Source organism: Phalacrocorax carbo, chromosome 5, assembly GCF_963921805.1.
Source record: "Phalacrocorax carbo chromosome 5, bPhaCar2.1, whole genome shotgun sequence".
Taxonomy (NCBI): domain Eukaryota; kingdom Metazoa; phylum Chordata; class Aves; order Suliformes; family Phalacrocoracidae; genus Phalacrocorax; species Phalacrocorax carbo.
The window spans coordinates 70,443,274-70,470,999 of record NC_087517.1 but is presented as its reverse complement, the minus strand read 5'-3'; the positions used below and the strand labels follow the sequence as shown (position 1 = coordinate 70,470,999).

At 66.8% G+C, this 27,726-nt stretch overlaps 2 protein-coding genes across 6 annotated transcripts; one reads left to right on the top strand and one right to left on the bottom strand.

Moving 5' to 3' along the window:
* On the top strand, positions 1-9,069 carry PLEKHG3 (pleckstrin homology and RhoGEF domain containing G3). Its single transcript, XM_064453079.1, is given in 16 exon segments — positions 1-89; positions 3,342-3,661; positions 3,748-3,848; positions 3,950-4,019; positions 4,101-4,147; positions 4,217-4,367; positions 4,880-5,014; positions 5,105-5,287; positions 5,419-5,511; positions 5,586-5,672; positions 5,788-5,821; positions 5,896-6,003; positions 6,146-6,220; positions 6,346-6,384; positions 6,502-6,794; positions 7,065-9,069. Coding segments are annotated over 15 exon segments (3,327 nt in total). The 5' UTR covers positions 1-89; positions 3,342-3,379; the 3' UTR covers positions 8,694-9,069.
* SPTB (spectrin beta, erythrocytic) lies at positions 9,012-27,660 on the bottom strand. Of its 5 annotated transcripts, none has more exons than XM_064452983.1 (36): positions 27,462-27,660; positions 23,873-24,127; positions 23,642-23,793; positions 23,285-23,458; positions 23,077-23,168; positions 22,914-22,994; positions 22,697-22,812; positions 22,371-22,483; positions 22,109-22,296; positions 21,909-22,026; positions 21,217-21,375; positions 20,839-21,141; positions 20,508-20,658; positions 19,548-20,415; positions 19,332-19,469; positions 18,471-19,230; positions 18,182-18,384; positions 18,004-18,094; positions 17,783-17,929; positions 17,403-17,666; positions 17,001-17,216; positions 16,825-16,914; positions 16,454-16,732; positions 15,761-15,927; positions 15,276-15,480; positions 14,815-15,189; positions 14,480-14,724; positions 14,253-14,391; positions 14,094-14,178; positions 13,807-14,003; positions 13,583-13,692; positions 13,166-13,247; positions 11,080-11,249; positions 10,833-11,006; positions 10,708-10,750; positions 9,012-10,169 (listed from the first exon to the last, which is right to left on the bottom strand). In XM_064452983.1, exons 2-36 carry the CDS (start codon positions 24,018-24,020, stop codon positions 10,005-10,007), a joined length of 7,008 nt encoding a protein of 2,335 aa, XP_064309053.1. In that variant the 5' UTR covers positions 24,021-24,127; positions 27,462-27,660; the 3' UTR covers positions 9,012-10,004. The 5 variants fall into 5 exon arrangements, with proteins under 5 accessions (XP_064309053.1, XP_064309051.1, XP_064309054.1 ...); XM_064452981.1 differs by having other exon boundaries at positions 23,873-24,070; positions 27,462-27,659; XM_064452984.1 differs by having other exon boundaries at positions 15,761-15,891; positions 23,873-24,070; positions 27,462-27,657.
* Positions 27,661-27,726: the final 66 nt, after the last annotated feature.

Below are 27,726 nucleotides of genomic sequence, written 5' to 3'. Positions count from 1 at the left end.
GCGGGGCGGCCGCAGTCCCCGCCCCCGGGGCTCTCCCGCCGCTTCCTGCGGGCACGGTCGGGCCGGGGCGGCGGCGGCGGCGGCGGGCGGTGAGTCCGGTGCGGGACGCGCGGGGACGGGGCGCGCCGGCGGGAGCGGGACACGGCGTGCGTGGCGTCGGGGGTCCCCGTGGGGAGGGGGCCGGGGGTCCCCGCGACGGGGGGAGTTGTCGGTCCCGATGGAGTAGGAGCCGGGGGTCCCGGTGGGGCGGTAGCTGGGGGTCCCGGGGGTGCCCAGCACCGTGGGTGGTGGTGCTGTGGGCGCCATAGGTCCCCGTGGAGCAGGCGGCGGGGTTCGTGGGGGTGCCCAGCACTGTGGGTGCTGGTGGGGTGGGAGCCGTTGCATCCCAGTGGAGCAGGGTCCGTGGTTGCCGGTGGGGTGGGAGCCGTTGCATCCCAGTGGAGCAGGATCCGTGGGTCTCAGTGGGACAAGGAGCTGTGGGGCCCAGAGTGCCCGGTGCTGTGTGTGCCAGTGAGATGGGGGCTGTGGGTCCTGGGGTGCCCAGCGCTGTGGGTGCCGATGGGGCCAGTGCCATGTATCTCGGTGGGGCTGGAGCTGTGGGTCCCTGTGGGGTGGGAGCAGTGGGTCCTGGAGTGCCCAGGGCCGTGGGCCCCAGTGGGGCAGGATCCGTGGCTGTTGGAGAGAGAGTGGGGGTAGAGCGTCCTGGTGAGCTGTGGGGCAGGGCTGTGGGTCCCAGGGGAGGGCAGGGGACTGTGAGTCCTGGGTGTGCTGGGAGACACCCGGAACAGGCAGCCATAGGGCTGGGGAGGACCCCAGACCCAGTTGGGGGTGCAGGACAGAGGCTGTGGCACATGGGGTGACCCCTAAGTGTGTGCCGGGGGGCTGGGACAGGGGTACCGCACTGGGACCCCCAGCTGCATGTGGGGTGTGGGTGCCCTGCGCCCCTCTAGTGGGATTAGGTGGCTGCCAGCCACCCAGGACCCCACGGGCGCCGGGCACTAAGAGGCTTTGGCAGCACCATGGGGTCGATGCCGCCGTGTTCTGGGAGCACGGCACCGCCGGCACGGGCTCTGGTCCCACCCAGGCATGGCATCGCGGCTGCTGCGGTGTGGGGTCACCCTGCTGTGGCGCAGGGCCCCCCGTCGTGCCAGACCACCTGTGGCACCACGATGCTGCGGGCAGGGGTGCCAGCACCCAGCTTGTTCCTGCTGGGAATCGGTGGTGCCAGCCGGGGCTGGGAGCGACGGCCGCGCCGAGCTGTGGCAGCTGGGCTGGAGCCGGCGGCGACCTTCGCCGCTCCCAGGGCTGCTGGGATCCTGGAAAACGCCTGGAAATGGTGAACCGCCTTTCCTTATATGGCTCCACCAGGCTGGCCCTCCTCCGGCCCCGCTCGGCCGGCTGCCCGACCAGGCACCTCCAGCCTGCCCGCCCTCTCCTCTCCCGGCGTGCAGTGCCGTGCCGGAGCCCTGGGAAAGCACCGTGGGCCGTGCCTTGTTCCCCGTCTCCAGCGCAGGAATGTGCAACAGGGCCCACGATCCCACGGTGGGGAAAAAATCCCACCTCCCTCCCACCAGCAACGGCAGCTCAGTACAACCCTGGCCCCTGCCTCAGTTTCCCCATGTCAGGGCGTTTTGGGGACCCACCGTGCCAGAGCCAGCCGCCCTGGTGTCCTTGCCAGCAGCACCCAGGGGCCACATCCAGCTCGGCACCCCAAGGGGCTGTCCCAGTCCCCACGGCAGTGCTGGGGGTGCTCAGGGCCTCCGGCAGCCCCCAGCCTGGGGGGGGGTCAGGGGGAACAGCCCGTCCCACCGGGGGTGAAGGTCAGGGCTAATCCCCACCCAGAGGAGGCGGCAGGCGGGAGACTGGGGGCTCTGGCCAGCCGCGTGCCCACTGTGGTGGTGCTGGGGGGTAAGAGGATAAAACCCCCCCTGCCTGGTGGGGCAGAGCGGTGGTGGCTGGGGGGCCAAGGCGAGTGGCCGCGGTCCCTGTGACGTGGGGCCGGTGCCGTAATCCCAGTGCGCTGAGCGGATTAGGGCAGCCGGGGGCGGCCTTCGGAGACGAGCCGTGGTGGCCACAAATCCCCAGCCGGGCATCACGTGGGGGACCCCCCCCACGGGCACTGGGGCACTGTCCCCCTGTGCCGGGGAGGGGGCAAGTCATGCCCCTCTCTGCCCCCCAGTGCCACCCAGGCATCCCCTCAGTCTCCTGGCAGGGACCTGGTCGTGGGTGGGGGCCAGACCCTGCCAGGGGTGGGTGCTCGGGGTCTTCTGTCCCGGTGGTACAGGGTGCCCATGGGGCTGGGTCCCCTCTGGCTGAGGTGGCCGTGGGGCCGGGGCAAGGCTGAAGGATTTGGGGTTTGGGGGGGCTACTCCCCAGATCACCCAGTGCTGGGGTGATGAGGGGGTGCCCTATGGGCACAGCCTGGGGATGTGGGGCTGGGCCCTGCTTGGGGGGGCACTGTGGTGTGTTTTTGGGGGGCTCCCGGCTTGCACGGGAAACCCATGGGGAAGTCAGCAGCGGGATCACAGCCATGCGGCATGGCGGGTGTAGGGAGGAGCTGGCGGGAACCGGCCTGACTGGTTCGGTGCCGGCACCCCCAGTGCTGGGGGGCTGGAGCGGCCCCACCGCCGGCAAGTGACCCAGCTGAAGGTCACCGTCCCCAGGGCCATCCGCCCGCCAGGGTGAGTGGGCTCGGTGCTCTGCCGCAAACCGCCTCTTTGCCAGAAAGTACGGCGGTGAGCCCTCACCGCTCTGGCACGCTTTGCCGCCGGCGGTCTGTTTTCAGGTGCCCCACCAGGTTGGTGACACCAAGCAGTTTCGGTGGCACGGAGCTGTTTTGGTGGCACGGGAGGATCCCGGGGGGAGCAGCTGGTGGCACTGGCGGTCCGGAAGGGCGAGCCGTTGCTGAGCTCACCGGGAAGGTGTCCCGCGGGCGCGGCGGTGACGCACGGCCCTGGTGCAGGGTGCCGGAGGGTGGGGGCTCAGTGCGGCGCTGGCGCTGGTCCTGTTGGGGTGCTTCCTGCTCTGGGAGCACAGCCCCCAGCTGCTGGGGCGCATCGCCCAGCCTGGGCTAAGGGGGCAGGGAACCCTCAAATGTTAGGACCTCCATGGGTGGGAAGACTCAGTGGGCTGTGCCAGGATTCAACCAGGCCATATCTGATCCATAGCCAGGGATTTTTGGGGTTTGGGGGTGCTGGCACCCCCTGCCTGGAGGGTTTGGCCACCAGGTCAACCCCAGGGGCTCTTCACTGTGAGGGGGTTTGAGCCCCCCTTGGCTCCAAACTCTGCCTAGACCTTGGGGGTGTCCACAGCTCCTAACCACGCTGCTTTCCCCTCCCCAGACCAACCTTGTGCCCCACCAGTGCTGGGGGATGCCGGCATGCCGGTGCCCGCCTGCCTGCAGCACCCTACCCTGAGCCCGGTGCTGGAGCCCGGCCGCGCCATGGAGGAGCCGGCCGGCAGCGGGGCCGAGCCGTGGGCCGAGGGGCTGCACAACAGCAACAACAACGCTTCCCCGGGGGGGTGGCCGGGCGCCCGCAGCGGGCATCCCCTGGCACCTTTCGGCAGCGCCGGGGCTGAGCCCAGCTACCTGGGGCGGGTGGTGCTGGAGATCGTGGAGTCGGAGCGCACCTACGTCCGTGACCTGCGCAGCATCGTGGAGGTGAGCACCAGGGTGGGGGAGACCCCTGGGACGGGGCTTTGGTTGCACCAGTGCCACCGACGATGACGACTGCGGGTGTCTGGCAGGGTTACCTGGGCAAGATCATCGACTCGGAGGAGCCGGTGCTGCGGCCGGAGCAGGTCAGCGCGCTTTTCGGCAACATCGAGGATATCTACGAGCTCAGCAGGTGGGTGCTCCCTGTGCCACCGGTGGGGTACAGTCATTGCCACCCCATCCTGCGGCTGGGGGTGGGCTGCTGTGACCCCGTCCCATCTGTCCCCGCCCCAGCACCCTGCTGCAAAACCTGGAGAGCTGCGGCAGTGACCCTGTGGCCGTGGCCGTCTGCTTCGTCACCCGGGTAAGAGGGGGCACCAGGGGGGACACTGGGGGGGGATGTGGGGCTGTACTGGGCTCTTATCACGCTCCCCTCTGCCCGCAGAGCCAGGAGTTCGCCATCTACACCCAGTACTGCAACAACTACCCCAGGTGAGTGACGGGGGGGGCGCGGGCGGGCAGCGAGGTGGGCAGGGGGCTGAGCCCGCTCCCTGCCCGCAGCTCGGTGGCGGCGCTGGCCGAGTGCATGAGGAGCAAGCCGCAGGCTCGGTTCCTCCGCGAGTGCCAGGAGCGGCTGCGGCACGCTCTGCCCCTCGGTGCCTACCTGCTCAAGCCCGTCCAGAGGATCCTCAAGTACCACTTGCTGCTCCAGGTGAGCCGGCGCCCGGCGCGGTGCGGGCATGTGGCGTGGCGTGGCGTGGACACCCGGCGGGGTACTGGCGCCCGGCACGGTCTGGGTGCCTGGCATGGCATGGGGATGTGGCAGAGCATGAGTTCTTGGCACAGTTCAGGCAGCTGATGCGGCACAGGCACCTGGTGCTGCCTGGGCACCCGGCATGGCGTGTTTTCTGGCACGCTCTGGGTACCCAGCACAGTGTGGCTGCCCAGCGTGGCACAGCCTCGGCACCCGGCTTGGTGTGAGCTCATGGCACGGCACAGGCTCTTGGCACGCTTTGGGGCATGGCGTGGTGCAGGCACCCAGCGCGGCGCATCTCCCTGGCACAGCCTGGTTCCCTGGCGTGGCACGGGTACCCGGCACGGCACATTTCCCTGGCACAGTGCGCGCACCCAGCGTAGCGCAGGCGCTTGGCAGAGCCCGGTCACCCAGCACCGGCCACTGCAGCCCCATTGCCGCTGCCCCAGCACCGTGTCCTTTGCCGGCAGGAGATTGCCAAACACTTCGAGCACAAGTCAGGGGACGACTATGAGGTGGTCCTGGAGGCCATCGACACCATGACCTGCGTCGCCTGGTACATCAACGACATGAAGCGCAAGCACGAGCACGCCATCCGCCAGCAGGTGGGTGCCGGCAGCATGGTGGGTGGCACCGGGTGGGCACCACCGTGGCGGTGGGTGGCCTGATGTGCCCGTCCCCGGGGACCCACGCAGGAGATCCAGTCGCTGCTGCTGGGCTGGAAGGGGCCGGACCTGACCAGCTACGGGGAGCTGGTGCTGGAGGGCACCTTCCGGGTGCAGCGGGTGCGCCACGAGCGCGCCGTCTTCCTCTTTGACAAGACCCTCCTCATCACCAAGCGTCGTGGCGACCACTACATCTACAAGAGCCACATCCCGGTGGGTGCTGGGGGGCCCGGTGGGGTGCTGGGGGAACAGGGAGGTGCTGGGGATGGGGGGGACCAGGAGTGTGCTGGAGATTGGGGGGGCTCAGGAGGGGTGCCTGGCGGGCTGACGGCCTCTCCCCGCAGTGCTCCTCGCTGATGCTGATTGAGAGCACGCGGGACTCCCTCTGCTTCAGCCTGGCTCACTACAAGCACAGCAAACAGCAGCACAGCCTGCAGGTAGGAGGGCTCGGAGTTCAGGGCACCCTAGGGAGCCCCCTGCCTGGCCCCACCGCCCTCCCTGTCCCCCCCAGGCCAAAAGCGTGGAGGAGAAGCGTGTGTGGACTCACCATATTAAGCGGCTGATCCTGGAGAACCACCATGCCATCATACCCCAGAAGGTGAGGACAGAGCAGGATGGGCATCATGGTGGCACTGGGGTCCCCCCCACATGGTAAGGGGGGGCAGCTGCACCCCAGCTTCACCCGCTGTCTCTCTCTCTTCTCTCTGCCCCAGGCTAAGGAAGCCATCCTGGAGATGGACTTGTTCCGTGAGTGCCGCCAGCGCCCTGTGGCCCCCTCCCTGCCCTTGCTTGCCCCCCAGTGACACCCCCTGTGCCTGCAGATCCCCCGCGCCTGCCCCGCTGCAGCCCCGAGCGCCTGAAGAAGAGCTGGTCCTGCCAGCCCCTGGATGACACGGCTGCCGAGCTGCGCCAGGGCCGCCGGCAGTCTGGTGAGAGCCGCACATCCCCGGCATCCCCACCACAGCCGCCGCCGTCCCTTCCCTGGGGTGAAGCCGCCACCGGATCGCGCTGATGCCTACGGGGACGGTGGGTGCTGGGTGCTGGCACTGATGGGTCTTCCTGTCCTCGCAGAGCCCTTCCAGCACCAGGACCACGTGGAGACGCTGCCAGACCAGCAGCACAGGCACATGGGGCGCAGGCAGTCAGGTGCGGACACCGGCGCGGACCGGGGACCCCAGCTGGAGTGGGGTGCTGGGGTTTGGGTGTCAGGCTGGGGGTCACGGGGACGATATGACCGTCACCCGATTTGGATGCCCGGCTTCTCCCCGCAGAGCCTGCCAAGCAGATCCTGCGGCAGCTGGGTGAACAAGGTGAGCTGGCGGGGCTGCTGGCACCAGCGGGGCGGGCAGAGGGGGACCAGGGGCTGGGGGGACACCTATTGGGTGCTGCCCCCCCTAACCTCCACGTTTTTCTCTCCTGGCTGGCAGGGCTCAAGGTAAGGCCGGGGAGCAGGGTGGGTTGCGGTGCCCAGTGTCCCCCAGCCCTGGCACGCTACTTGCCAGGGGGGCACGGGGTGCTGAGCCCAGTGCTCGCCCCTGAGTAGCACGCTGGCAGCGATGGGGCTCTCCTGGAGGTGGGGGAGCCCCCCGAGCACCCCAGCGCCTGGGTGGCAGCTGAGGACGTGGTGGAGGAAGAAGAGGAGGAGGAGGCTTTGGGCAAGGACTTCCAGGAGGAGCTGCCTGGGGCCGGGGACCTGCCAGTGGAACCCCAGGAGGAGCAGGTACCCGCTTCTGCCCCCTAAACCCCAGGGAAGGCCCCCACCGTGCCCTGCTACCCAGGGCACCCCGTATCACTCCTGGAGCACCCCATGTTGCTCCCAGGGCCCCCTGTATCCCCGCCAGGGCCACCGATGTTGCTCCTGGGGCTGCCGTGGGATCCTCAGCCATGGCTTGGCCAGGACTTGCCTTCAGCAGCAGTCCTGCTCAGAGCAGCTGGGAGATCCCCCCCCAGCCCATGAACCCCATGACACCCAACGTTTGCTCTCATCCAGACTGAGGGGCACCCACCGGTGCCAGAGGTACCCAAGCGGCCAAGCAGCTGGGGGCCGGGGAGCTGCGAGAAGGTCAGTGCGGCTCTGCAGCCCTTGCCCGGGGGTCCCAGGGGACCCAGCACCCACCCACCCACCCCTCCGCAGGCTGGCAGCGCTGTGGAGCACCCCAAGGGGCCGGGGGCACCCGAAACCCCATCCTTGGAGGGGACCCCAGCACCAGTGCTGCCTGGCGGGGAGGGGGAACCAGACCGCGCTGCGGAGGATTTGCAGGGGCTGAGCAGTGAGGAGGAGGAGGAAGAAGAAGAAGAAGAAGGAGCTGCCAGTAGTATCCTGCCACCATCAGTGCTGGACCAGGCCAGCGTCATCGCCGAGCGCTTTGGTGGCGGCAGCAGCTTCTCCCGCCGCAGCAGCCTGGCGCTGGAGGGGCCGGCGGGGCGGCTGGCCAGCCGCAGCGACAGCATCCTCAGCCTGGACGGTGGCCCCCCGCTTGAGGCCGTGGAGCCCGGGGGGTCCCGCAGCACCATCCCCTCGCCCGAGCCCCTCACCGGAACCCGCCGGGAGTCGCAGCTCTCCAGCCGGGACCGCCTGCTTCTCGACAAGATCAAGAGCTATTACGGCCACGCTGAGAACCGGGATGCCAGCTTCAGCGTCTGCCGCCGTGAGAGCCTCTCCTTCATCCCTAAGGGGCTGGTGCGAAGCTCCGTCTCCCGTCTCAACGGCCTCCCCCGGCCCCCGGCGAGCCCCGAGCCCCCCGCCCAGCCAGCGCCAGGGGAGCCCGAGGTGCCACCAGAGGAGCCGTGCCGGGAGAACGGGCTGCAGCCCCCCGAGCCACTGCTCATCTTGGAGGAGGACGACCTGGGTGCCGTGGGCGAGGGGCCGCCGGCCGGGCCACCACCGCGGCTGCTGCTGACCCCCCCCCAGCACCCCGGCACCAAGGTGTACCAGCTGGCGCGGCAGTACAGCCTCCGCATCAAAAGCCACCGCGCCAGAGCCCGATGTGCCCCGGCGCAGCGAGAGGAGGGGGACCCATGCACCGGCACCCCCCCAGTGGCTGTGCCACAGGGCAGGGGACCAGCGGTGTTGCCCTCCCCGGGCACCCCCCGCAGTCCCCCAAGCCCTGGCAGTGCTGAACCCTTCACCTGGCCCGACGTGCGGGAGCTTCGTGCCCGTTTCGGCGCCCCGCGGCCCCCGCCAGTGAGCCGCAGCCGCTCGGCGCCCGAGGGGCCGTGCCGGGGTGGCCGGCCGGTTGAGAAGGAGCGGGGCAGTGGCCGGAGCCGGAGCGCTGAGGCAGGCGGGGGGTCCAGCACCCCTCGGCCGGCACCGGCGCGGCATGGCAGCGATGGGGCTCTGTGGGTGGCTGCAGAGGCGTCCCTGGGCCCTGGGCAGCAGGTGCTGGTGCTGGAGCGGCTGCCGGCCCCTGCCGAGCCCCACGCCTACGTGCAGATCCGTTCGCCCACCACCCGGGAGAAGATCTGCTTGAAGGCGGTAGTGGAACGTTGCAAAGCCTACCAGGCCTCCGAGGAGTACCGGCGACGCTGCCCCGAGCCCCCCGACACCCCTGAGCCCCCCCGCCCCGGCCTCGTCAGGGACCTGCGGCAGAAATTTCAGACCCTCGACGCTGCCAGCTAGGTGGGCGATGGGGAGAAGGGGCATCCCGCAGCCCGCTGGGGGAAGGAGCACCCCATGGACCCCCAACCTGTCTGGAAGCAGGGGCACCCTATGGACCTCTAACTCACCCAGGAGAAGGAGCCCCCTCCAATCTACCTAGAAGAAAGGGCAACCTGTGGACTCCCAGCTCACCTGGCAGAAGGGGCATTTTGGGGACCCCCCACAATCTGCCCAGGAGAAGGGGCACCCTATGGAAGAAGGGGCAGCCCCATGAACCTCCAACCTGCTCGGAAGCAGAGGCACCCTATGGCCCCCCTAGCGCCCAGCACTGAGCCTGGCTCGCTTTCACATCTTTATTAGAAAAAAAAAAAAAAAAAACCAAAAAAACACCAAACTGAACCAAAAGTTCCTCTCTGGTTGCCCGCGCTCTGCCCTGGGGCAGCTGAGCCTGGCCGTGGGGTGCATGGGGGCGTCCCCCTGCCCCAGCAGCGAAGGCAGGGGAACGGGGTGGTGGGTGTAGGAGAGGGGCGGTGGTGAGCGGTGTCCCCCCCCCATGCCCACGCACCCACGGGCTGACGCTCTTTGGTTGATGCCCACAGGGGCTGAGGCTGCCCCCTCTGCACCCACGCACTACAGGGGGGGTGTTATGGCTTTGGGGGGGGTGGGGGGGCACCCACGGCAGCCTCCTGTGTGGGTGCTGGGGGGTGGGGGGGACGGACATGCACGCGTGTGGGGCCCGCACACCCGTGGCCGTGCGCGCGGAGCGGTGGGTGCACCTGCATGCAGGGACACACGTGTGCACACGTGTGCATGCAGGGACACGTGTGTGCATGGGGCTGCTGCAGACCCCTGTGCATGGCGGGGGGCACCCCTAGGTGCACACGTCTGGAGGGGCACGTACACACCTACACACACAGGCGTGCACACAGGGGATGTACGTATACATCTGTGTTCACCTCCACATAGGTGTGTGCATACCCTTAAGCATGGAAATGTATGTATATATATAAATACAAATATATATATATACACATGTGCACACAGGCACGTGTTCAATGCACACGGGGTGTGCACGCTTGTATATGTGCCTCTATATGTATACATAGATGTGAGCCCACACGTGCACTCGCGGAGGTGAGGGTTGCGCCTCTGCATGCCCATACGGGGGCTGCGAGGCTCCTGCACGCGCATGAAGCCTGGCAGCTGCCCCTATAGACCTGGCTATACCTATAGGTACGTGCACACGCAGGTCCCTACGCACACATGGCCGCGAGCACTGCTGGCGTGATGGGTCCCTGGGGCTCAGGGTGTCTCCCCCTCCCCCGGGGGGGGTTATTTCTTTTTTGGGAAGAAGCTGAATCGTTTCTCCTTGTCCTTGCGGGGCAGGAGGGGCTCAGCGGGGGCCAGGGGCAGGGGCAGACTCTGCACCTTCCCCCGGCCGCTCTGACACTCGGTTATTGCTGTGCTCAGCCCCTGCAGCCAGGCCTGCAGCTCCTCCTGCGGGCGCGGGCATGGGCTCAGGGGGGCCCCCCCATGCCCTTTCCGTCCATCCCATGTCCCTCTGGGTGATGCCAGCTGCCCCACATCTTCCCCAGCCACCCATATGCCCCAGGCATTGCCCGACCCCCCCCAACCTCATGGCACCCCGGTCCCCCCATGGCCCCGCAGGCAGTGCCAGCCACCCTGTGTGCTGCTGGGCACTACAGGTCACCCTGTATCCCCCCACCTCAAGCACTACTATGTCCCCATGGTACCTCTGGCCACCCCCATTTCCCCTGGGCATTACCAGCCACCCCTGTGTCCCCCTGCGCGCTGCTGGTCCCCCCGCATCCCCCGGGCGTCTCTAGCCACCCTGTGTTGCCCTGGGCACTGTTAATCCCCCCAGTGTCCCCTGGGAACTATCAGCCACCCTCTGTCCCCCTGGGTACCACTGCCCATCCTGCGTCCCCCAGGGCCATGTCCCTTGGGCACTGGTGGTCCCCTCTGTCCCCATGACATCTCCAGCCCCGCCACATCCCACCACGATGCCCCTCACCTCATCCTTGCCATGGAAGAGCCACTCGCTGCCGTTGCTGAGCCTGGGGACAGAGCGCAAGTGCCAGTGAGGCACGTGTCACCCCGTGCCATGCCACACCGTGCCGTGCCACACCGCTGTCTTACCTGAGCTTGAAGACATGCTTCTTCTTCTTGTAGCCAGCGGCCACCTCGCAAAGGGCATCCTGCAGCCCCAGGGGCTCCTCGCCGTGGCAGGGCAGCCCCAGCGCCCGGCTCTTGGCATCCTTGAAGAAGGCGAGCTGGCCACCCCGCAGCACGCAGTACCGCGTGCTCCACGACCTGCCACCACACCGTCCCGTCAGCCCAGCGTGCACCCGCGCCGCCCGGCCGCCGCCGCCGCCGCCGCGCCTACCGGTTGGATGCCCGTTTGGTGGCTGCCTCCAGGTCGTGCTTGCGGCCGAGGTAGCCCTCCAGCTGGACGCTGCAGGTGCGGGCTGGCAGCGTGGCCGGCTCCTCCGGCTCCTCCCGCAGCGGCCGTGGGCTCGGCGATGCCGGTTCCTCATCGCCTGTCGTCCGCGCCAGCTGCCGCAAAGCAACGGCCCGGTTACACTGCGGTGTCACCGCCCGCCACCAAAAGCCACATCCTGAGGTCCCTTCCCCTCCCACAGTGGCACCCTGTAATGTGTCCCTGTCCCCAACGGGGGCTCACGGACCCCAAGCCTGTGGCTCAGCAGCGGGTGCGTCACGCCCAGCTCGTAGTGCCAGTGACCCTACACCAGCTCCAGTATGCGGGAGCGGGTGGCTGCTGGGAGGACCCCAGTGAGCAACTGGGACACGGTCCAGCCCTGGGACCTGCACCCTGGGCTCTGTATGGTGCTGGGGCCCCCCAAAATCAGGGTGATAGGGTTGAGCCAAGCTGGGCAAGGAGCCACCCTGGCATTGTCCCCTGCCCAGAGGATTGGGGACAGCGGGGGATGCCGGCGGGCAGACAGAAGCCAGTCGGGGGCTGTGGTCGGTGCTGGGATGCCTGTCTAGGGGCAGCAGGTTGGTGTTGCAGGAAGCGCGCGGCCAGGGTGGACGCAGAGCCAGGGCATGGTGATCCCAGGGTGCCCATCCCATCCTCCTGTGCCTAGGGGGGGACCCCAGCCCCACACGCTCATGGCTGCCAGCTCCCCAGGGAGCACGTGGAGGTCCTGCGGTGTGTCCTGCTGAGATGGGTGGGAGGATGGACGTCGTCCCTGGCAGCCGGGAAGTGACCATGTCCCTGAGCAGGCCAGGCAGAGAAAGATTGTGTCCCCAGGCAGGCAGGCAGTAGTCTTGTCCCCAAGCAGGTGAAAGTGGCTGTGTCCCCAAGCAGGCAGAGGGGGCTCCTGTGCCCAAGGAGCCAGAAGTTGCCCATCTCCCCAAGCAGGCAGAGGGGGGACCCTGTCCCCAAAAAGCCAGAAGATGGCTGTGTCCTCAAGCAGGCAGAAATGATCTTGGCCCTGGGTAGGTACTCAGGGATCCTGTCCCCAGGCAGGCGAAAGCGATCTTGTCCCCAAGGAGCCAGAAGATGCCCATGTCCCCAGGCAGGCAGAAGAGGCAGAAGGGGTTCCTTGCCCCAAGCAGGCAGAGCAACCAGAAAGCAATCCTGTCCCCAAGCAGGCAGAGCAGGCAGGAGAAGAGAGGTCAGCAGGGAGCACAAGGTGCTGGCACACAGGGTGACAGTGCCCCGAGGGGTGACGATGCTGCACAGGGTGCTGATGCCTTGTAGGGTGACAATGCCCCACAGGGTGACAATGTCTTTGGCAGGGTGCCGATGCTCCATACAGTGATGTTTCTTAGGGTGACGATGCCTCACCAGGTGACAGCCCCATGGGGTGATGATGCCCAAGGGATGACAATGCCCCAAGGGCCACGTGCTGTGGGGCTGACGTGAGCACGGCCAGCCAGGAGCGCCGCTGCTGTGTGTCCGTGGGTAGGCTCTGCCAAATGTCCCCTCTGTGCCGGGGCAGAGCCGGCCCTGCTCCCAGGGCTGGGTGCTTGGAAAGCCAGGTGCCACATGGCCGGGACCATGCGGTATTCCCATGGGTTTCTCCAGGGACACACGCTGCCTCGCCAACAGCATGGTGTAAGGATAGGGACCACGATCTGCCCACCCCAGGGCAGACGCTGCAGCTCTGGCTGCTGCCCTGAGCCCAGAGACAGCCATGCACCCGTGGGTGCCAGCCTCCACCAGCTGGCCTGAGCCTCATCACCGGGAGCAGGGATGCCCCCAGCCACCCCAGGACCCGGGGCGAAGGGAAAGGTGCAGCACCCGCCTGCCCACCCAGCCTTTTTGGGGTCACTTAGCATTTATTCAACTCAATGCAATGAACAAGGCAAGGGCGGGGGGTGGGGGGAGCCGTCGGCGCGCCATGGTCACAGTCATGGTCACAGGGTCTACGAGGAGCTTGTGGGACATGCGAGGAGACTTTTTGTGCTGCTGGGGAAAGAGAAAGCTAAAGTTGAGAACTGACCGGCTCTGGTCCATCGGTGGTGGGTGGAAAGGAATCCTGCATGCTCATGCCCTTCCTCTTCTCCTCCTCCTCTTCCTCAGACCTGCAGCAGGGAGGCAGCCCACTCAGTGTCCCCAGCTGAGCACAGCAGCCCCAAAATCCCCATCCCAGGCAGCTTGCTGGGGAAATGCAGCTGCAGGGACCTGGGAGTGGCTGCTGCTCCCCCGTACCCCCCAGGGGATGAAAGCCCCAGCACAGCGGGGCTCAACCTTCATCTCTGCTCTTCACCTGCATCCATTTACTGCTCCAAAAGGGCAAATTGCTAAAAAAACCCTTAATGGTTTGAGAAGAGGGATGCTGGAAATGATGCCCAGGAGCCAAGCCAGGTGCCACAGGCTGCTCCTGCAGCCACCTGGAGACGGCACCGGGACCTCTTACCCGGCCTCCAGCTCCCCGTCCAGATCCAGTTGGTAGTCAGGAGCCTCGGTGCGCGTCGCCCCGTCCCGCGCCAGCCCCTCGCTCAGTGTCCGCCCGCCCAGGAGCTCCAGCTGCCGGGAAAGGGGATGAAGTTGTTAGGGGCTGGTGGGGATGTGAGGTGGGGAAACTAAGGCAGGGCAGAGGCGAGCCAGAACCAGCCATGCCCCATCCCAAGCCTTCCTCACCGTCGTCAGCTTCCTCAGGGCGGCAATGCGCTCCTCCCAGGTGGCCGAGGACTTCTCAAAAGCCTCGTGCCGCTTGAGCAGCTTCTCCACTGCGTCCACTGTCTGCCCATAATCGCTGCTGGCCAGGTAGGGTTCCTGTGCCATGAGCCACGACTCGGCCACCGAGGCGTCCCGGGAGAACTGGCACACCTCCAGTACTGCGGGCAGGGATGGGCAGCGCTCAGCTCCCAGCCACTACCACCCCCCGGCTGAGCCGCGGTCCCCTCCGGCGCCACCGGTGCACTCACGCAGCCGCAGCCTGTCCCAGCGCTGCTCCCACATCTCCATCATGGCCCTCCTGTTCTCTACCAGCTCCACCAGCTTTGCCTTGATCTGCGAGGGGACACTGTCACAAGGTGACCCCGGGGGCACCATCCCCACTGCACCCCGGCCCCGACCGCCCTCACCTCCGGCGAGTCCTGGTGCTTGCGCTGCAGCAGCTTCTTGCCCAGCTCAATGCAGGTGGTGAAGCTCTTGCTCCGGGCGTCTACCTCAGCCCTAATGCCTTGGTGGTACTTCATGAGCAGCTCCACTGAGGAGACGTCCCTGGAGACAGAGAGGTACCGGTGTCGGTGGTGGCATTGGTCCTGGGTCCCGGCAAACAGTGCCAGGTGCCGGCCAGGCGCAGCCATACCTGGGTTTCTCCTGCGTCTCAATCTGCCGGACGGTGCTCTCCATCCATGAGAGCAGGTCCCGTGCCATGCCAAAGAAGCGATGCTTATCGGCTGTGTCCACCAGCCGGGCCCGGCGGCCGCTGCACGCCTCCAGCAGCGCCCGCAGGGCTCGCGCCACCTCCTGCTCCTGCTCCTGGATGCCGGCCGCCTTCTCCCCGGCGTAGGCGGTCTGCAGGCGCGTCGCCGTCTCCCGAAACTGCTGCACCTACTCAGCGGAGCCAGAGACCATGGAGAATGCTCAGTGTGAGCGGTGGCAGCGCCAAGCATCCCTGCCGGCTCGAGGTCGCAGCCTCACCTGTGTCTCCAGCAGCTGGAGGTCACGCTCGAAGGCGCTGTGCATGCGGTGGAAAGCCTCCACCGTGCCAGCGTCCTCACCCAGGTCCTGGGGTAGCTCCTGGCGCCGGGCGGCAATGAGGGCCAGCAGCTCAGTGCCATCATAGAAGTATTTGTGAAGATCATGGGAGGCGGCGAGGAGCTGCATGCGGGTGTCAATCAGCTCCAGGAGGTCAGCCCAGCTCTCATTCAGCCCGTCCTTCCACTCGGCCATGGTGGCTGCCTCTGCATGCCCCGCATCAATAAGGTCTTCAATGGCCAGGTTCACCCGGTCTACACGTTCCTGCCCCACGCTGCCCGTCTCCCGCGCAAACTCCCGAAACTTCTCTCGCAGGAGCTGCACAGGGGAGAGAAGAGTTGAGTTTGTCCCCCCAAAACTGCACACCAGCACCACTGTACCCACCCCAACACCAGCACCCTCACCGTGGCGTGGTCCAGGTCCTGCCCCATCTCCTGGGAGGAGGCAACCACGTCGCGCTCGGCGATCCACTGCTCCAGGTCCTCCACCTCCCGCTTCAGCTGGAAGAGGTGGGACATGTTCTCCAGGCGCCGGCGGCGCTCCTCAGCCGCCTCCTTCAGCCCCGCGTAGTGCTTGTCCACCTGGCCCTGCAGCCGGATGATCTGCTCCCTGCGCGGCCCCGGCACACAGACACCCCAGTTCTCACCCGGGAAAAGATACCCCCAACCCATCCATGTTGCCAAATGGGGTTTTTCTGGGGGGAAGGACCCATTCTACGCTCCCTTCATCCCTCTGCCACCTCCTCCCTGATGGAGCCAAGGCAATGCTGCCCAGCTGGAGTGAGGTGCTGGGGCAGCCAATGCCACCAGAGCTCCAGCCGAACCACCCACCCAACCCCAGTGCTTAGGGCTGCCCCAAGGGACGGGTGACACGCGGTGGTGGCACCTACCCCTCAGGGTGGCCGGCAGAGAGCAGCTGCTGAGCCCTCCCTGCCAACTCCTTGATGGTTTGGCCGTAGTCCTCGATGGACCGCTGCTGCCGGACGTGTCTCTTCAGCATCACCAAGCCGCTCTCCTCGTCCTGCGGCACGGCAGTGCCCATCAGCACCTGGCATGGCTATGGGACGGGGACCGGGGGCAGCCCCAGCACCCACCCTGCGGGCATGTCCTGCCTCTCTCCGGTGCAGTGGGGAGCAAGGGCAAGCCCAGTGGGGTTAGGCATGGCATGGCACGGCACAGAGGCACAGATAGCATGGCGTGGGGTAGCGTGTAATGGCAGGTAATGGCATGGCATGGGATGGATCGCAATGGCCAAGCATGGTGTGGCACAGGATGACCTGGTATGGCACAGCATGCCATGGAATGACAAGGCATGGCATGGGATGACCTCTAAAGGCATGGCATAGGGTGTTGTGTAATGGCGTGACGTGTAATGACACGACGTGGCATGGGATGGGTGCCATGTAATGGCCCAGCATAGCACGGGGTGGCGTGTAGTGGTGTGATGCAGCATGGTACAGAATGATGTTTAACGGCACAGCATGGCATGGCCTGGGTTGACATAGGGTGTCCCAGCATGGCAGCAGAGCACGGCACAGACCCCCCACCCAGGACATGGGGACACCACACATAGCCACTCTTACCTTTGGCTTCTCCTCAGCTCCCATGAAGAGCTCCTGCTCGCTGACCCAGGCCTCGGCTTCGCTGGCATCCAGGTAGTACTGCTGAGCCTCACTGGCCTCCCGCAGGCGCCGGTGCCGGGCGGCCGCCTCCGCCTGCAGCATCTCCCACAGCCCCCGCAGCTCCCGCACCCGTGCCTCCAGCTCCGGGCTCAGCTCATCGCCGCTCGCCGCCGCCGCCTCGCCCCGGCTCAGCACCTCGGCCAGGCGGGGGGCATGGCCCGCCAGCTCCTTCTGCAGCGTCTGCCGTGGGGCGATCAGTCATGGCGGGGCTCACCCATGGGATGGGTGGCCCCAAGGGACCGGCTGGGTGCTGCCGCTGTGCCCGGGCTCACCTCATTCCTCTTGGCCAGGCGCTGCACGCTCGGGAGGTCGGTGCCATGCTCCGTCGACCTTGCCAGGGGCAGCCGCTCCTGCACCCAAAGCTGCAGGCGAGAGAACCTGCTGAGCGCCACGCAGCACCCACGGGGGCCCCTGGCACACCAGACCCCGCCATGGCAAGGATGCTCACCTTCTCATCCTCCAGATCCCGTCCAAGCTGGTACATGGCCTTAGCAGTCTCCAGCTCCTTCCTCCTCTTCTCCAGTGGCTCCAGCAGGTCAAGGAATCGCCGCTGGAGCCTCTGCTCATGCCCATCGGCATCCGGCACATCCCCAGCAGGGGGGGGACCCTGCTGCCCTAGCTCCTCCAGCTCCTTCATCCGTGCTCGCACTTGCTCTTCCAGCCTCTGGTGGCAAAGAGCCGTGTGAGCTGGGGGGACAGAGCTGGGCCAGGGACCGGCCAGCCCTGTTTGGGGACACGACCCAGCACCTCAGCACCCCCCACCCCAAATGGAGGACTACCCAAAGGATAGGGTGAGGTGCTAACATCCTTCTGCCCCACCAGCCGCTCAGCTGGCGGCACCACCACCTACCATCAGCCTCTTCAGCAGCAGGTTGGTGGCAGTGAGGTCCTTGGCCTGCTCGGTGGCACGCAGCTCCTCCTTCGCCTGCCCCAGCCAGCTCTCCAGCTCCCCATAGCTCTGGGCGTACAGCGTTGAGCGATTTGCCTCAAAAAGCTGCCGGCCCTTCTCCTCAGCGGCGGCACGCAGCCCGTCCCACCGCCTCCGCAGCTCGTCCAGCTGCCACGCCACCACCTTGCCGTACTGCAGCTTGCGGCTCACCAGCTCCTTCCCCTCCTGCCAGCAACACCAAAGAGGTTGGTGGCTGCCACAGCGCAGCTCCACACCAGCATGGGGACTTCCCACCTGGCCAGGGGGCTGCAGGGCTTCCAGGCACCGGTGCCGACACCTACCATCTCGATCTTCTCCAGCCAGCCCTGGTTGGCTGCCAGCTCAGCCATGAATGCCTGGTGCTTCTGCCACTTGCCGTGGAGACCACGGGCTTCACCATAGGAGGCATCCTGTACTGTCAGCATCTTCTCCTCCACCCAGGCGTCGAGCTGTAGGCGAGGGTCATCAGGACTCAGCTGGCACGGACCCCCCCACTGCCACCAGCCCCATGCCACGTCCCTACCTCCCGGCAGTTCTGCAGGAAGGTCTGCAGCTCATGGTTGTCCTGCAGCAAAGTCGCTGCCTCCCCCGCCTTGGCAGTGACGGCCTCGTGCCTGGCAGGGCAACCAGAGATGGGCAGCGTCAGCCCTGCCGCCCACACGCTGCCCACCTGCCTGCTGCCAGCCCCTCACCGGACTCACCGCTCCTGGAGGGCCTGGCACTTCTCGGCAACCTTCTCGGAGAAGATGTTTCCCTCAGCCACCAGCTTGGTGCCGCTGGCCACCGCCTCGGGGACCTTCTCTGCACTGCTTTCCATGCCAGCGCAGAACTCCTGGAAGCGGCGCAGGGCGGTGGCCGAGCCCTCCAGCGTGGTGGGCAGCTCCAGGTGGGCTAGTGTGTACTCCTGGGGGGGGCACAGCGGGGTGTCAGCACCTTTTCCACTGCACTCATGAGACGGGAACACCCCCAGGACCCATCTTGGGCACCCACCTGGTTGGTGAGGAGGATCTCCGCTTGCTTGGCATCACGGAGGAACTCCTGGAAGCCACGGCACTGGACAAGGAAGCCGTGCCGAGCCTCTGCCATCCTACCCAGGGCGGCCCATCCAGCCTCCACGCCACGCAGGCGCTGCCGCAGCCCCTCGTACTGGGGGTCCGCCTGTTCCCCCACCACCCGCTCTCCCGACTCCACCAACGCGGTGAAGGCGGCCGCATGCCCTTCCGCATCCCGCCGGGCAACCTCGTGCCGCTGCAGCAGGTCCTCCGCCTCGGCCAGAGAAGCCGGCACCTCATCAGCAGCCGCCACGGCTTTCTGAGCACCAAAAAGCCACGCCTGGAAGTCATCCAGGTCCTGCAGGAAGCGCCGGAGCTGCCCGGCTTCCCCCAGGGAGGCTGCCTGCTCCTGCAAAGCCTTCTGCAGCTCCTCCCAGGCAGCTGTCACAGCCGACAGCCGCTCGGCCACCTCCTGGGCCACCTCGGGCCGCTCCTCGGCCAGGCGGTCAGCCTGGGAGCGCAGGGCGGCCAAGCGGCTCTCGGCGACCGCCAGCTCCCGCTCGATGCCGTAGAGCTTGCGTTGAGTAGCCAAGACGCCGGCCAGGTCCCGGCCCAGCTCGGCAGTGGCCTCGACCGCCCGGGCTTTGCTCAGCAGCCATTGCCGAGTCTCCTCGCACTCCAGACGGTAGTTGAGGAGGCGCAGTGCCGAGCCCACGGCTCGGTGACGCTTGGACACCAGCTCCCGGAATCGGTCCCACCTGCGGGGCGGAGGCGGGTGATAATGGGGGATGCGGCCGGTGGGGACTGGCCCAGCTGCCCCGGTGGCACCCACTCGCCCCAGCATTGCCCACCACCATACCTCTCGTTGAGCTTCTCCTGGCACTGCCGGACCTGGGGGCTGCGGGGGTGCCCGCTTGCGAGCAGCCCGTCGGCTGCCTGGTTGACAGCGGCGATCTGGGAAGCCACGGCAGCCGTCTCCTGCTCCAGCCCATCCAGCCTGCGGGGATGGCCGGGCTGAGAACGTGCCACACCTCGGGACATGTCACAGCAGCACCACCACTGCCAGAACCCTTACCTGTGCTGTGCTACATCCAGATCCTCCAGCACCTGAGGGACCTCCAGCTGCCCCAGCCAGGTCTCCTTGGACCCCATCCAGAGGTGGCAGGCATCGCTCTCCCCAAAAACAGTGTAGAGGTCAAGAGCATCCTGCAGCTGGCGGCCCCGCCTCTCAGCCAGGGCGGCCACATCGGCGTGCAGCTCCCGCAGGGCCACCAGCCGGCTCTGCGCCTCGGGGCCAGCCCGCAGCTCCGGGGAGAAGCCCTCGGCTTGCTGGGCAAGCCCATCCAGCTGCTCCTGGGCGGCCGCTATCTCCTCCAGCAGCTCCTGGTGCTGCCGCAGCAAGGCGCGGGTGCGGTATTCGTCCTGGCCCAGCTCCTCGGCGGCTGCCCGCCGGCGGGCGTCCCGAAGCCCCTCCACCAGCTCCTCCATCTCTGCCTGGAACTGGAAGAAGCCCTCAGATGCGCTCAAGCCACGCTGGCGGAAAGCCGCCAGCTCCTCCAGCTGCGCCCACAGCGCCCGCACCGCTGCCCCCCGTTCCCGCAGCCGGCCGGCCGCCCAGCCCGCCGCCACCAGCCCCTCTCCCGCCGCCAGCGCCCGCTCCAGCCGGCCACCCCGGCTCCGCAGCTCGGCCTCAAAGGCGGCGTGCCGGCGCTGGAGCAGCAGCACACCCGGCAGGTCCTTCCCGAAGTCCAGGGAGGAGTAGAGCTGCTCCTGCTCCTTGATCCAGCTCTCTGCCTCATCCAGCTCCCAGAGGCAGGTCCAGAGGGACCGGGACTGCTCCAGCAAGGCTCTCCTCTGGGATGCCAGCACTTGCAGCTCCTGCTGGCGCAGCTCCAGGTGGCTCACGCGGTCCCGGATGACCTTGGGGTCGCAGGGACGGTAGCCTGCCCAGGGAGCGGGGAGGGGGTGCCCGTCAGCAGGGTGTCCCAGCTTCCCCAAGCTGCACCGCAGCCCCAGGGCATCCCAGTGCACCTACCCTCGGCGTCAGCAAAGCGGAGGGCAGCAGCACTGATGGCCCGTGTCTTCTCCGCCTGCAGAGCCATGTCACGCTCCAGCAGCTGGTGAGTCTGCAGCAGCTCCTCCGCCTCCAGAAGGTGCTTCCCCGATTCAGGTGATCCCAGCCGCACCTGCGGGAGAGTCCCAGCTGTCAGCCACCACTGGTTGCAGCAGAGAGCACCCACTGCCACCCAAAAGCCACCACCAGCACTGCAGCTTCTCATCTGCCTCCTCATGGGGGTCCCACCAACACCCTGCCCAGTGGGACCAAGGCCCCCCACCCACGGCGTCACCCAATTCCTGTGGCTTACTTTGACTTCATCCATCCAGTCAATGCTGTGGAGCATCTCTTGAAAGAGATACTGCAGGACAAGGTTCATCTCCAGGCGCTGGCGACGGGCAGCCAGCAGCTCCAGGAGCTGCTCCCAGAGCCGCAGGATATTGTCCTTGCGCCCGTTGATACGCTGGATATCGTGGTAGCCTTCCACCTCCAGCTCCTTCGCCACCGCCTCGATGGCCTGCACCCGCTCCTTGTAGGCGGCCGTGTCCGTCTCAATGGCCTCATGCTTCTTCTTGGCCGCTTCCACTGCCGGCAGGTCCTGGCCAAAGTTGTCCTGCCCCGGCACAAAGCCCGTCGTGAGGCTCCGGCAGGGCGCCCCGGTCCCCAGGGTGGGTGTCCCCAGTCTCACCTGAGCCACCAGGCGCTGGTTCTCACTCAGCCAGGCCTCCCGCATGGCCGCTTTGCGGTCGAAGCGCCGTGCCAGCTGCTCCAGCTTCTCCTGCCGGATGAGCTCGGTGCGCAGCGCCAGCTCCCGCTCATGCTCCGCTTTCTCCAGCTGCTCCCAGGCCTGGGGGAAGGCGACACCAGATGGAGGTGGCACCCATGATCCCCTACCCACCCATATCTTGTTCTGCTGGTGAACCTCAACGTGCCCTATGGGTTGAGGAGGGTGGCTGAAGGAACCCAACCTGCCCTGGGATGGATCTGACCTGCCCCAGGATGGACTCAATGTGCCCTGAGATGGATTTGAACTGCCTCAGGAGATGGACCCAACCTGCCCTAGGACCCATTCTGGGATTGATTTGTACTGCCCCCAGGAGATAGGCCTGACTTGCTCTAAAACAGACCCAATTTTCCCTGATATAGACCTGAATTGCCCTGGGAGATGGACCCAACCTGTCCTACGACCTGAACTACCTTGGGCTGGACCCAACTTCCCCCAGGAGATGGACCCAACCTGCCCTGGGACAGCGTGGGGAGCAAAGTCCCCAGGACACCGGGCGAAGATCTGCCCCCAGGCCGCAGGGTGCTGCGGGAGCAGCCGCGTGTCGCCGTGGCATGGCAGGGCACGTGGCCAGGCTGCTGAGATGGGCCCCGTACCCGGTTGATGTCGGAGACCAGACGCCCCTCGTGTGGGGTGTAGACGCGCTGGTTGTTGGCTCGCATCCGCGACTGGATGGTGAAGAGCAGCACCTCCAGGTTGCCCTTCTCCTGAAACCTGCCCCAGAGAGAGCTCAGCCCGGGGCACCCATGGGTGCTCACCACCACTGCGCGGGCACGGGGGGCGCGGGGGTGCTTACTTGGGGGGCTTCTCCACAGTGCGGTAGGTGCTGAAGGCTTGCAGCTGGTGTTGCACCCCGGCCAAGGAGTTGGCGAAGCTGCGGCTGTTGAGGGAGGTGATAGTCTGCTCGATCCAGGTGAGCAGGGTGGAGGCCAGCCCCCCATAGCCCTCGATCATCCGCTCTGTCTCCTTGGCGTGCTCAATGACCTGCAGCGGGGCCGGTGGTGGGCACTGGGTACCAGCACCCCGGCAGCACCCCCTGCCCCAACGCCAGCCCCTACCTTGCCCAGACGCCTGCCCTCCACCTCCAGCAGCCTCATCTTGGAGAAGTAGTGGTAGAAGGCCACCACATAGGTGATGATGGACTTCTCATCGGGGTTCTCTGTGAACACATCTGCCCGGCGGGAGAGGTGTCAGTCCTGACCCAGCCTCTGCATTGCCCCGGCATCACCACGGTTCCATGGACCACCTCGTGAGGTCCCTCCCTTGCTCCCACCCAGACCCACTTCCACAGGGTGGAAACCTCTCCGTCCCTCCCCGGGGCCTGGGCGTGTCCCAGGGTGTAACATGGAAACCGAGGCAGGAAGGTCAGCAGCGGCAGCCTCACCTTCGGGGTCGAGGAGCGGGGTGATGCCCAGGTGCCGCTCCGCCACACTGAACGCGTGCTCCAGGTTGTGCCGGGCGTTGGATTTGGTCAGGTTTTGGAAGTCAAATAGCTCAGGCCTGGGGACAGGGGGCATGGGATGGTGGTGGCACAGCCATGGGACATCCCCCGGTGGCACCACCACCCGGCACGTCCCGGTGCCTGCTGCAGTTCTGCCTACCTGTGCCTGTGGATGAGGGCGTTGAAAGCCAGCCCGTCCTTCCAGCTTGAGGTGAAGTTGGTGACGTTCACATGGGAATACCTGCGACGGGGACAGAGAGTCACCGTCAGCCTCTGGGCACCCCCAGACCCTGGCGCTGTGGTGTGTGCATCCCACCACCTACCCCGCCGTTTTCATCTGGCACCAGAGCAGCAGCGCATCTCTGGCGGAGCGCGTCTCCTCACCCTCCTGCGTCTGCATGATGATGTCCTGGATCTGGGGGCAGAAGGACAACCCGGGTTTGAGGAGGATGTCCGCGGAGGAGGGCTCCCACTCGGGAACGAGCCATTGGGTGCTGAGCTTAGGGGTGTCCCCCATCCACCCAGTCCCACCTGGAAGCGGAGGATGATGGTCCAGATGAGGCCAAGGACGAGGCGGTGGTTGCCGTCCACGATGTCGTGGGACCCCATGTTTTCCAGGTGCACCCGCTGCTCCTTCAGGAACTGCAGCGCCTTGTCCACGTTCTCCAGGCAGTGGATCCGCATCCGGCCCTTGGTGGGCTTTGGCTGGGGCATGACAGTGCTCAACACCCTCCCCTCCATGCCAGGCACCCCCACCCCTGCCCGGGGTCACTGCTGCTGCCACCCCAACCCTAGTGGAGCCTCGGTTAACACCAAGATCAACAGATTTGGTGGAGCACCAGAGGTCTTGGGGCATGGCATGGGTCCCCAGCTGGATGGGAGTCCTACCAGAAGCTCTCCTGACAGCACCTCCAGAAGCTTGATGAGCACCCGCCCGTCCCGAAGGTCCATGTAGAGGTCCGAGATGCGGCAGGTGACGCGAGCCAAGTGTGAATTCACCCACTTGGTGAAGGTTTTCTTCTGCACGGCCTCCCGCTCATCTGCAACGAGAGCGGGCACAGTAGCACCGACGGTGGGAACAACCCGCGAGGACCGAGGGGACCCAGACTTGTTCCTGACCTGCCAGGGCTTTGATGCGGGAGCGCTCGAAGAGCCGTGCCGAGCTGTTGTCGTTGTCCAGCTCATCGTCGGACGCGTCCCAGCGGACGTTGATGCGGCTGTAATGCTGCTGCAGCTCCAGCTGCTCGTAGTCATTCGCCGAGGTCATGGTCCCGGCGTCCCCCGGCCGGGTGGCCGTCGGCTACCGGCAACAGGCCCCTGGGGGAGAGCGGGAGCCACCGGCATCGGCATTACCGCGGCAGCTTGCCGTCCCTGCTGCGCGTGGGGATTTGCGGCTCAGAGCTGCTGATTAAGCTGCTCAGAGGGATTTAGCCTCTCCCTCACCCAGGTGTTGAGGGGCACCTGGGTGCTGCACACTCGGGGGCTCACCCTGCCGGTGTGGACCCCCATGCCGAGCCGTGCCAAGGGCACACGTGCCACTGGTGCTTCCCCACCCAGGGCCTGCCAGCCCACCCAGCATCCCTGGCTGGCTGGGCCGGGTCCCCAGGGGTGTCCCTCCAATCATGGGTGCCCCCAGGGGCAGTGGGGGCTGCTCACACCATGCCTGGAGGGGCTCCGCCAGCACCTGTGGCAGAAAGTGGGTGACAGCTGCCGGCAGGGGGGCCACCCACCCCCGGGGATATTTGAGACACAGATAGGACATGACCAGTATCTAAAAATGCCTGTGAGCAGCTGTCGGTGGCTGGGCTGGGCGGGAGGAGGCTGCTGGGGCCCCTGAGGGGTGTGGGAAGCAGGGCTGGGGCTGCTCACGGTGAGCCCCCCAGCCAGAAGCCCCACCAGCACCCCAGAGCCACCAGGAGCCCCCGGCTGCGGGCGCATGGTGCAGGCGGAGGAAAGCCCAGGCACCCCCAAACCCCTTGACAGCCGTGACAGCCCACGGCCGCTGCACCCCCCAGGCAGTGAGTGGGCAGGAGAGCTTTATCAGGGCCCACAGGACTGGGCTGAGCCCCATCTCTGCACCCTAATCGCAGCAGCGCAGGCAGGGCCTTGGCTGGGGTGCCAGCTTGCGTGCAAGAGCATGCCAGAGCGTGCAAGGACGTAAAGGAGTGTGCAAAAGCATACACATGTGAGTAAGGACATGTAGAAGCGTGCCAGAGCATGTAAAAGCATACACATGCAAGCAAGGACATGCAGGAGCGTGCACGTGCAAGGGAGGACATGTGAATGCATGCAAGAAGGCACATGAGAGTGTGCAGGGCCATGCAAGCGCATGCAGGAGCGGGTGGAAGCACGCAAGAGCGGGGCTCACAGCCCTCCGCGCCGTGGGTCTGTGTCACTGCCAGCCAGCAGAGCCGGCACTGGGCTCGCCCTCCAGTCCTGCAGCAGAAAACCCCCTGGGGAAGTCCAAATTTGGGGATTTCCACCCCAGCGCTGGAGGAGCTGCAGCCAGTCTGCCTGGGCGCTGCAAACGGGCTGGGTGTGCTGAGTTGCGTCGGGTCTCTGCAGCACACCGCAGTCCAGTGCTGCCATCCCGGCACAGAGATCTGTCCCGGCTGGGCCTCCCCCACACCACCACAACAGCAGGGCCATGCTGCGAGCGTCTGAGGAGGAGGAGGACACTGCGCTGAAGGGAACCACAGTGGAGCCCAAGGGAGCTGCCAGTGTGCATTTCGAGCGCGGGCGCTCGCCAACACTTTAAATCTCCCTCTGCTGCACCCGCGCCTTCCAAACAGCCCCGTCTGGCAGAGCCACGCTGCCGCCAGCGCCCGCTGCCCTGGGGACTGTCATTCTGCCTGCTCAGCAGGAGGAAAGCCGGGAGTGCCGGGGTGCCGGCCCCGCCACGAGCATCCTGCGGCTGGGGCCAAGGCAGCATCGCCTTCCCCGGCCGGCAGCTCAGCGCCGTGAATCAGCACTTCCCAGCAAGGGGCTGGCACCGTGCTGCCGCTGAGGTGCCCCCCACCGAGCCCCGGGTGATGTCCCTCCTGCACCCCAAGGGCAGCCGGGGCAGCAGTTTGGCGCCTGCCACCCGTGGCACCCTCAAGCCCCTTCCCTGGCTCGGCGCTCGCCACCACAACATGCGGCTGAAACATCAGCTGCCAGCACATGAGAGCTCAGCAGGGTCCCCTGAAACGCCCCGAAATAGCTGTCCCATCACCTCCGCCCACAGCCTGGCAGGTCCCTGGGGCACCCGCTGCCCAGCATCACCCCAGCTGCTTTGCTTCACCAATTTATGCTTTTGTTTTGCATCTCCACCAAGCCGGCAGCCAGCCACACTCCCTGTGTGGCCGCCCCCATTGGGAAGGGGCAGGAGCTGGGGGGCAACACCACAGCCCCCCAACAGTTGCCTGCCTCCCAGGCGCACGGCCAGGACCGGGAGCAGATGGCCCTGCTCGGCACGGCCACGCAGCACAGCATGGGGTTGTTGGGCATGGCATGGCACAGCTCCTCCGGCCGGCGATGCCCTGCTCCACCCGTGGCTCCCCGGCCACGCTCTCACCCGGCGGGTGAGGGTTTGGGTTTCCCCAGGGCCGGAGTTGGTGCGGATGCCAGCCGTGCCAGGACTGTCCTGTGTCACCTAACCCGCCAGCGCATCGAGCGGCGACATGCACACGTGCTGACACTCCACAGACATTTTTGGCTATAAATAGGCCTCCCCTGCGCACGGCGCGGGCCAAACCCCGCTCCCTTCTTAGGAGCTACACCCCTGCACCTCCTCACCTACCCCAAAATCACAAGCCAGAGCCCAAAAAACACCCAACAGCTGCAAAATACTGCTCGGGGAGCCGTGCTGGCACCCACCAGGGTTGCAGCACCCCCTCAAATGCTCCTCATTGACTTAACCCAGGAAAGCAAAGGGCACTGCGATCCCCTGACTCCCAGAGCTGGAGATTTGCAAAGGCAAAAGCTGCCCTGAAAGGGGAGCTGGGAAATCAGCCTTGGGTGGCCCCCTGCTTATCAGGGTGCAGGCAGGAGCTCCCCCGTCCCAACACCCGTCTGCAAGCATCCTCTTGCCGCCACGCCAGGACGAGGGGTGCCAAGGGCACAGTGGCCAGAAAACTCTTCCCAGTAACTCCAGCTTCTCCAGTTGCTAAAAACTGGTGGTTGAAGCGGGCTGGGCAATGTGCCCCACCGAGACCTACCCCACGTTGCCTCCGGAGCCAGCGTGCCCACCACGTCCCACCGACACATGCCTGGCAGTGCCAGGAGTGCTGGGGACTGGTGTGGGGACCCCGCTCGGGGTTGGCACCCCGAGGAAAGTGTCCCTAGGGTGTCCCCAGAAAGTCACCACCGCTTGCCCGCCCCGTCCTTCCCGGCAGCCGCGTGTCCCCCGTGGGGAGAGCAGCCCCGGGGCACACGGGGTGACATCGGGACCTCCCCGCCGCAGGGAAAAACGGGGTGCTGAGCCCCCCGGCAGGGTTCCCCGCACCCCCGCCAAACTTTGCTCCGTGCCCGCAGTCCCCCGGGACCGTTCCCAGTGCTGCACGGGGCCAGCACACCCCCCCCCCCACCCCGGTACCCCAAACCCGGTGGCCCCGGGCATCCCGGGGCCCCCCCCACTCCTCCCCGGGGAGCGGCGCCTCCCGGTGCCCCCCGGAGGCGGCGCATCCCGGTGCCCGCCGGCGGTGCCCGGGGCGGCCGCGGCTCTCACCTGCACGGGGCGGCGGGCGGACGAGCGGCGGCGGGCCCGGGGCCGGAGCCGGGACCGGAGCGGGGCTCGGGGAGCGGAGCCGCCCTACGCCGCGATATAAATAACATTATCTGGACGCGCAGGGACATTCCTGCCCGGGGCCAGCGGCGCTGCCCGGCCCAGATAGCCCCGCTCCCCCCGGGAGGGCCGGGCGGAGGCGGGCGGGGACGGGCCGCCCGCCCCGCAATGCAGCACAGCGGCCCCCCCCGGCCGCCGCCGCCACCGG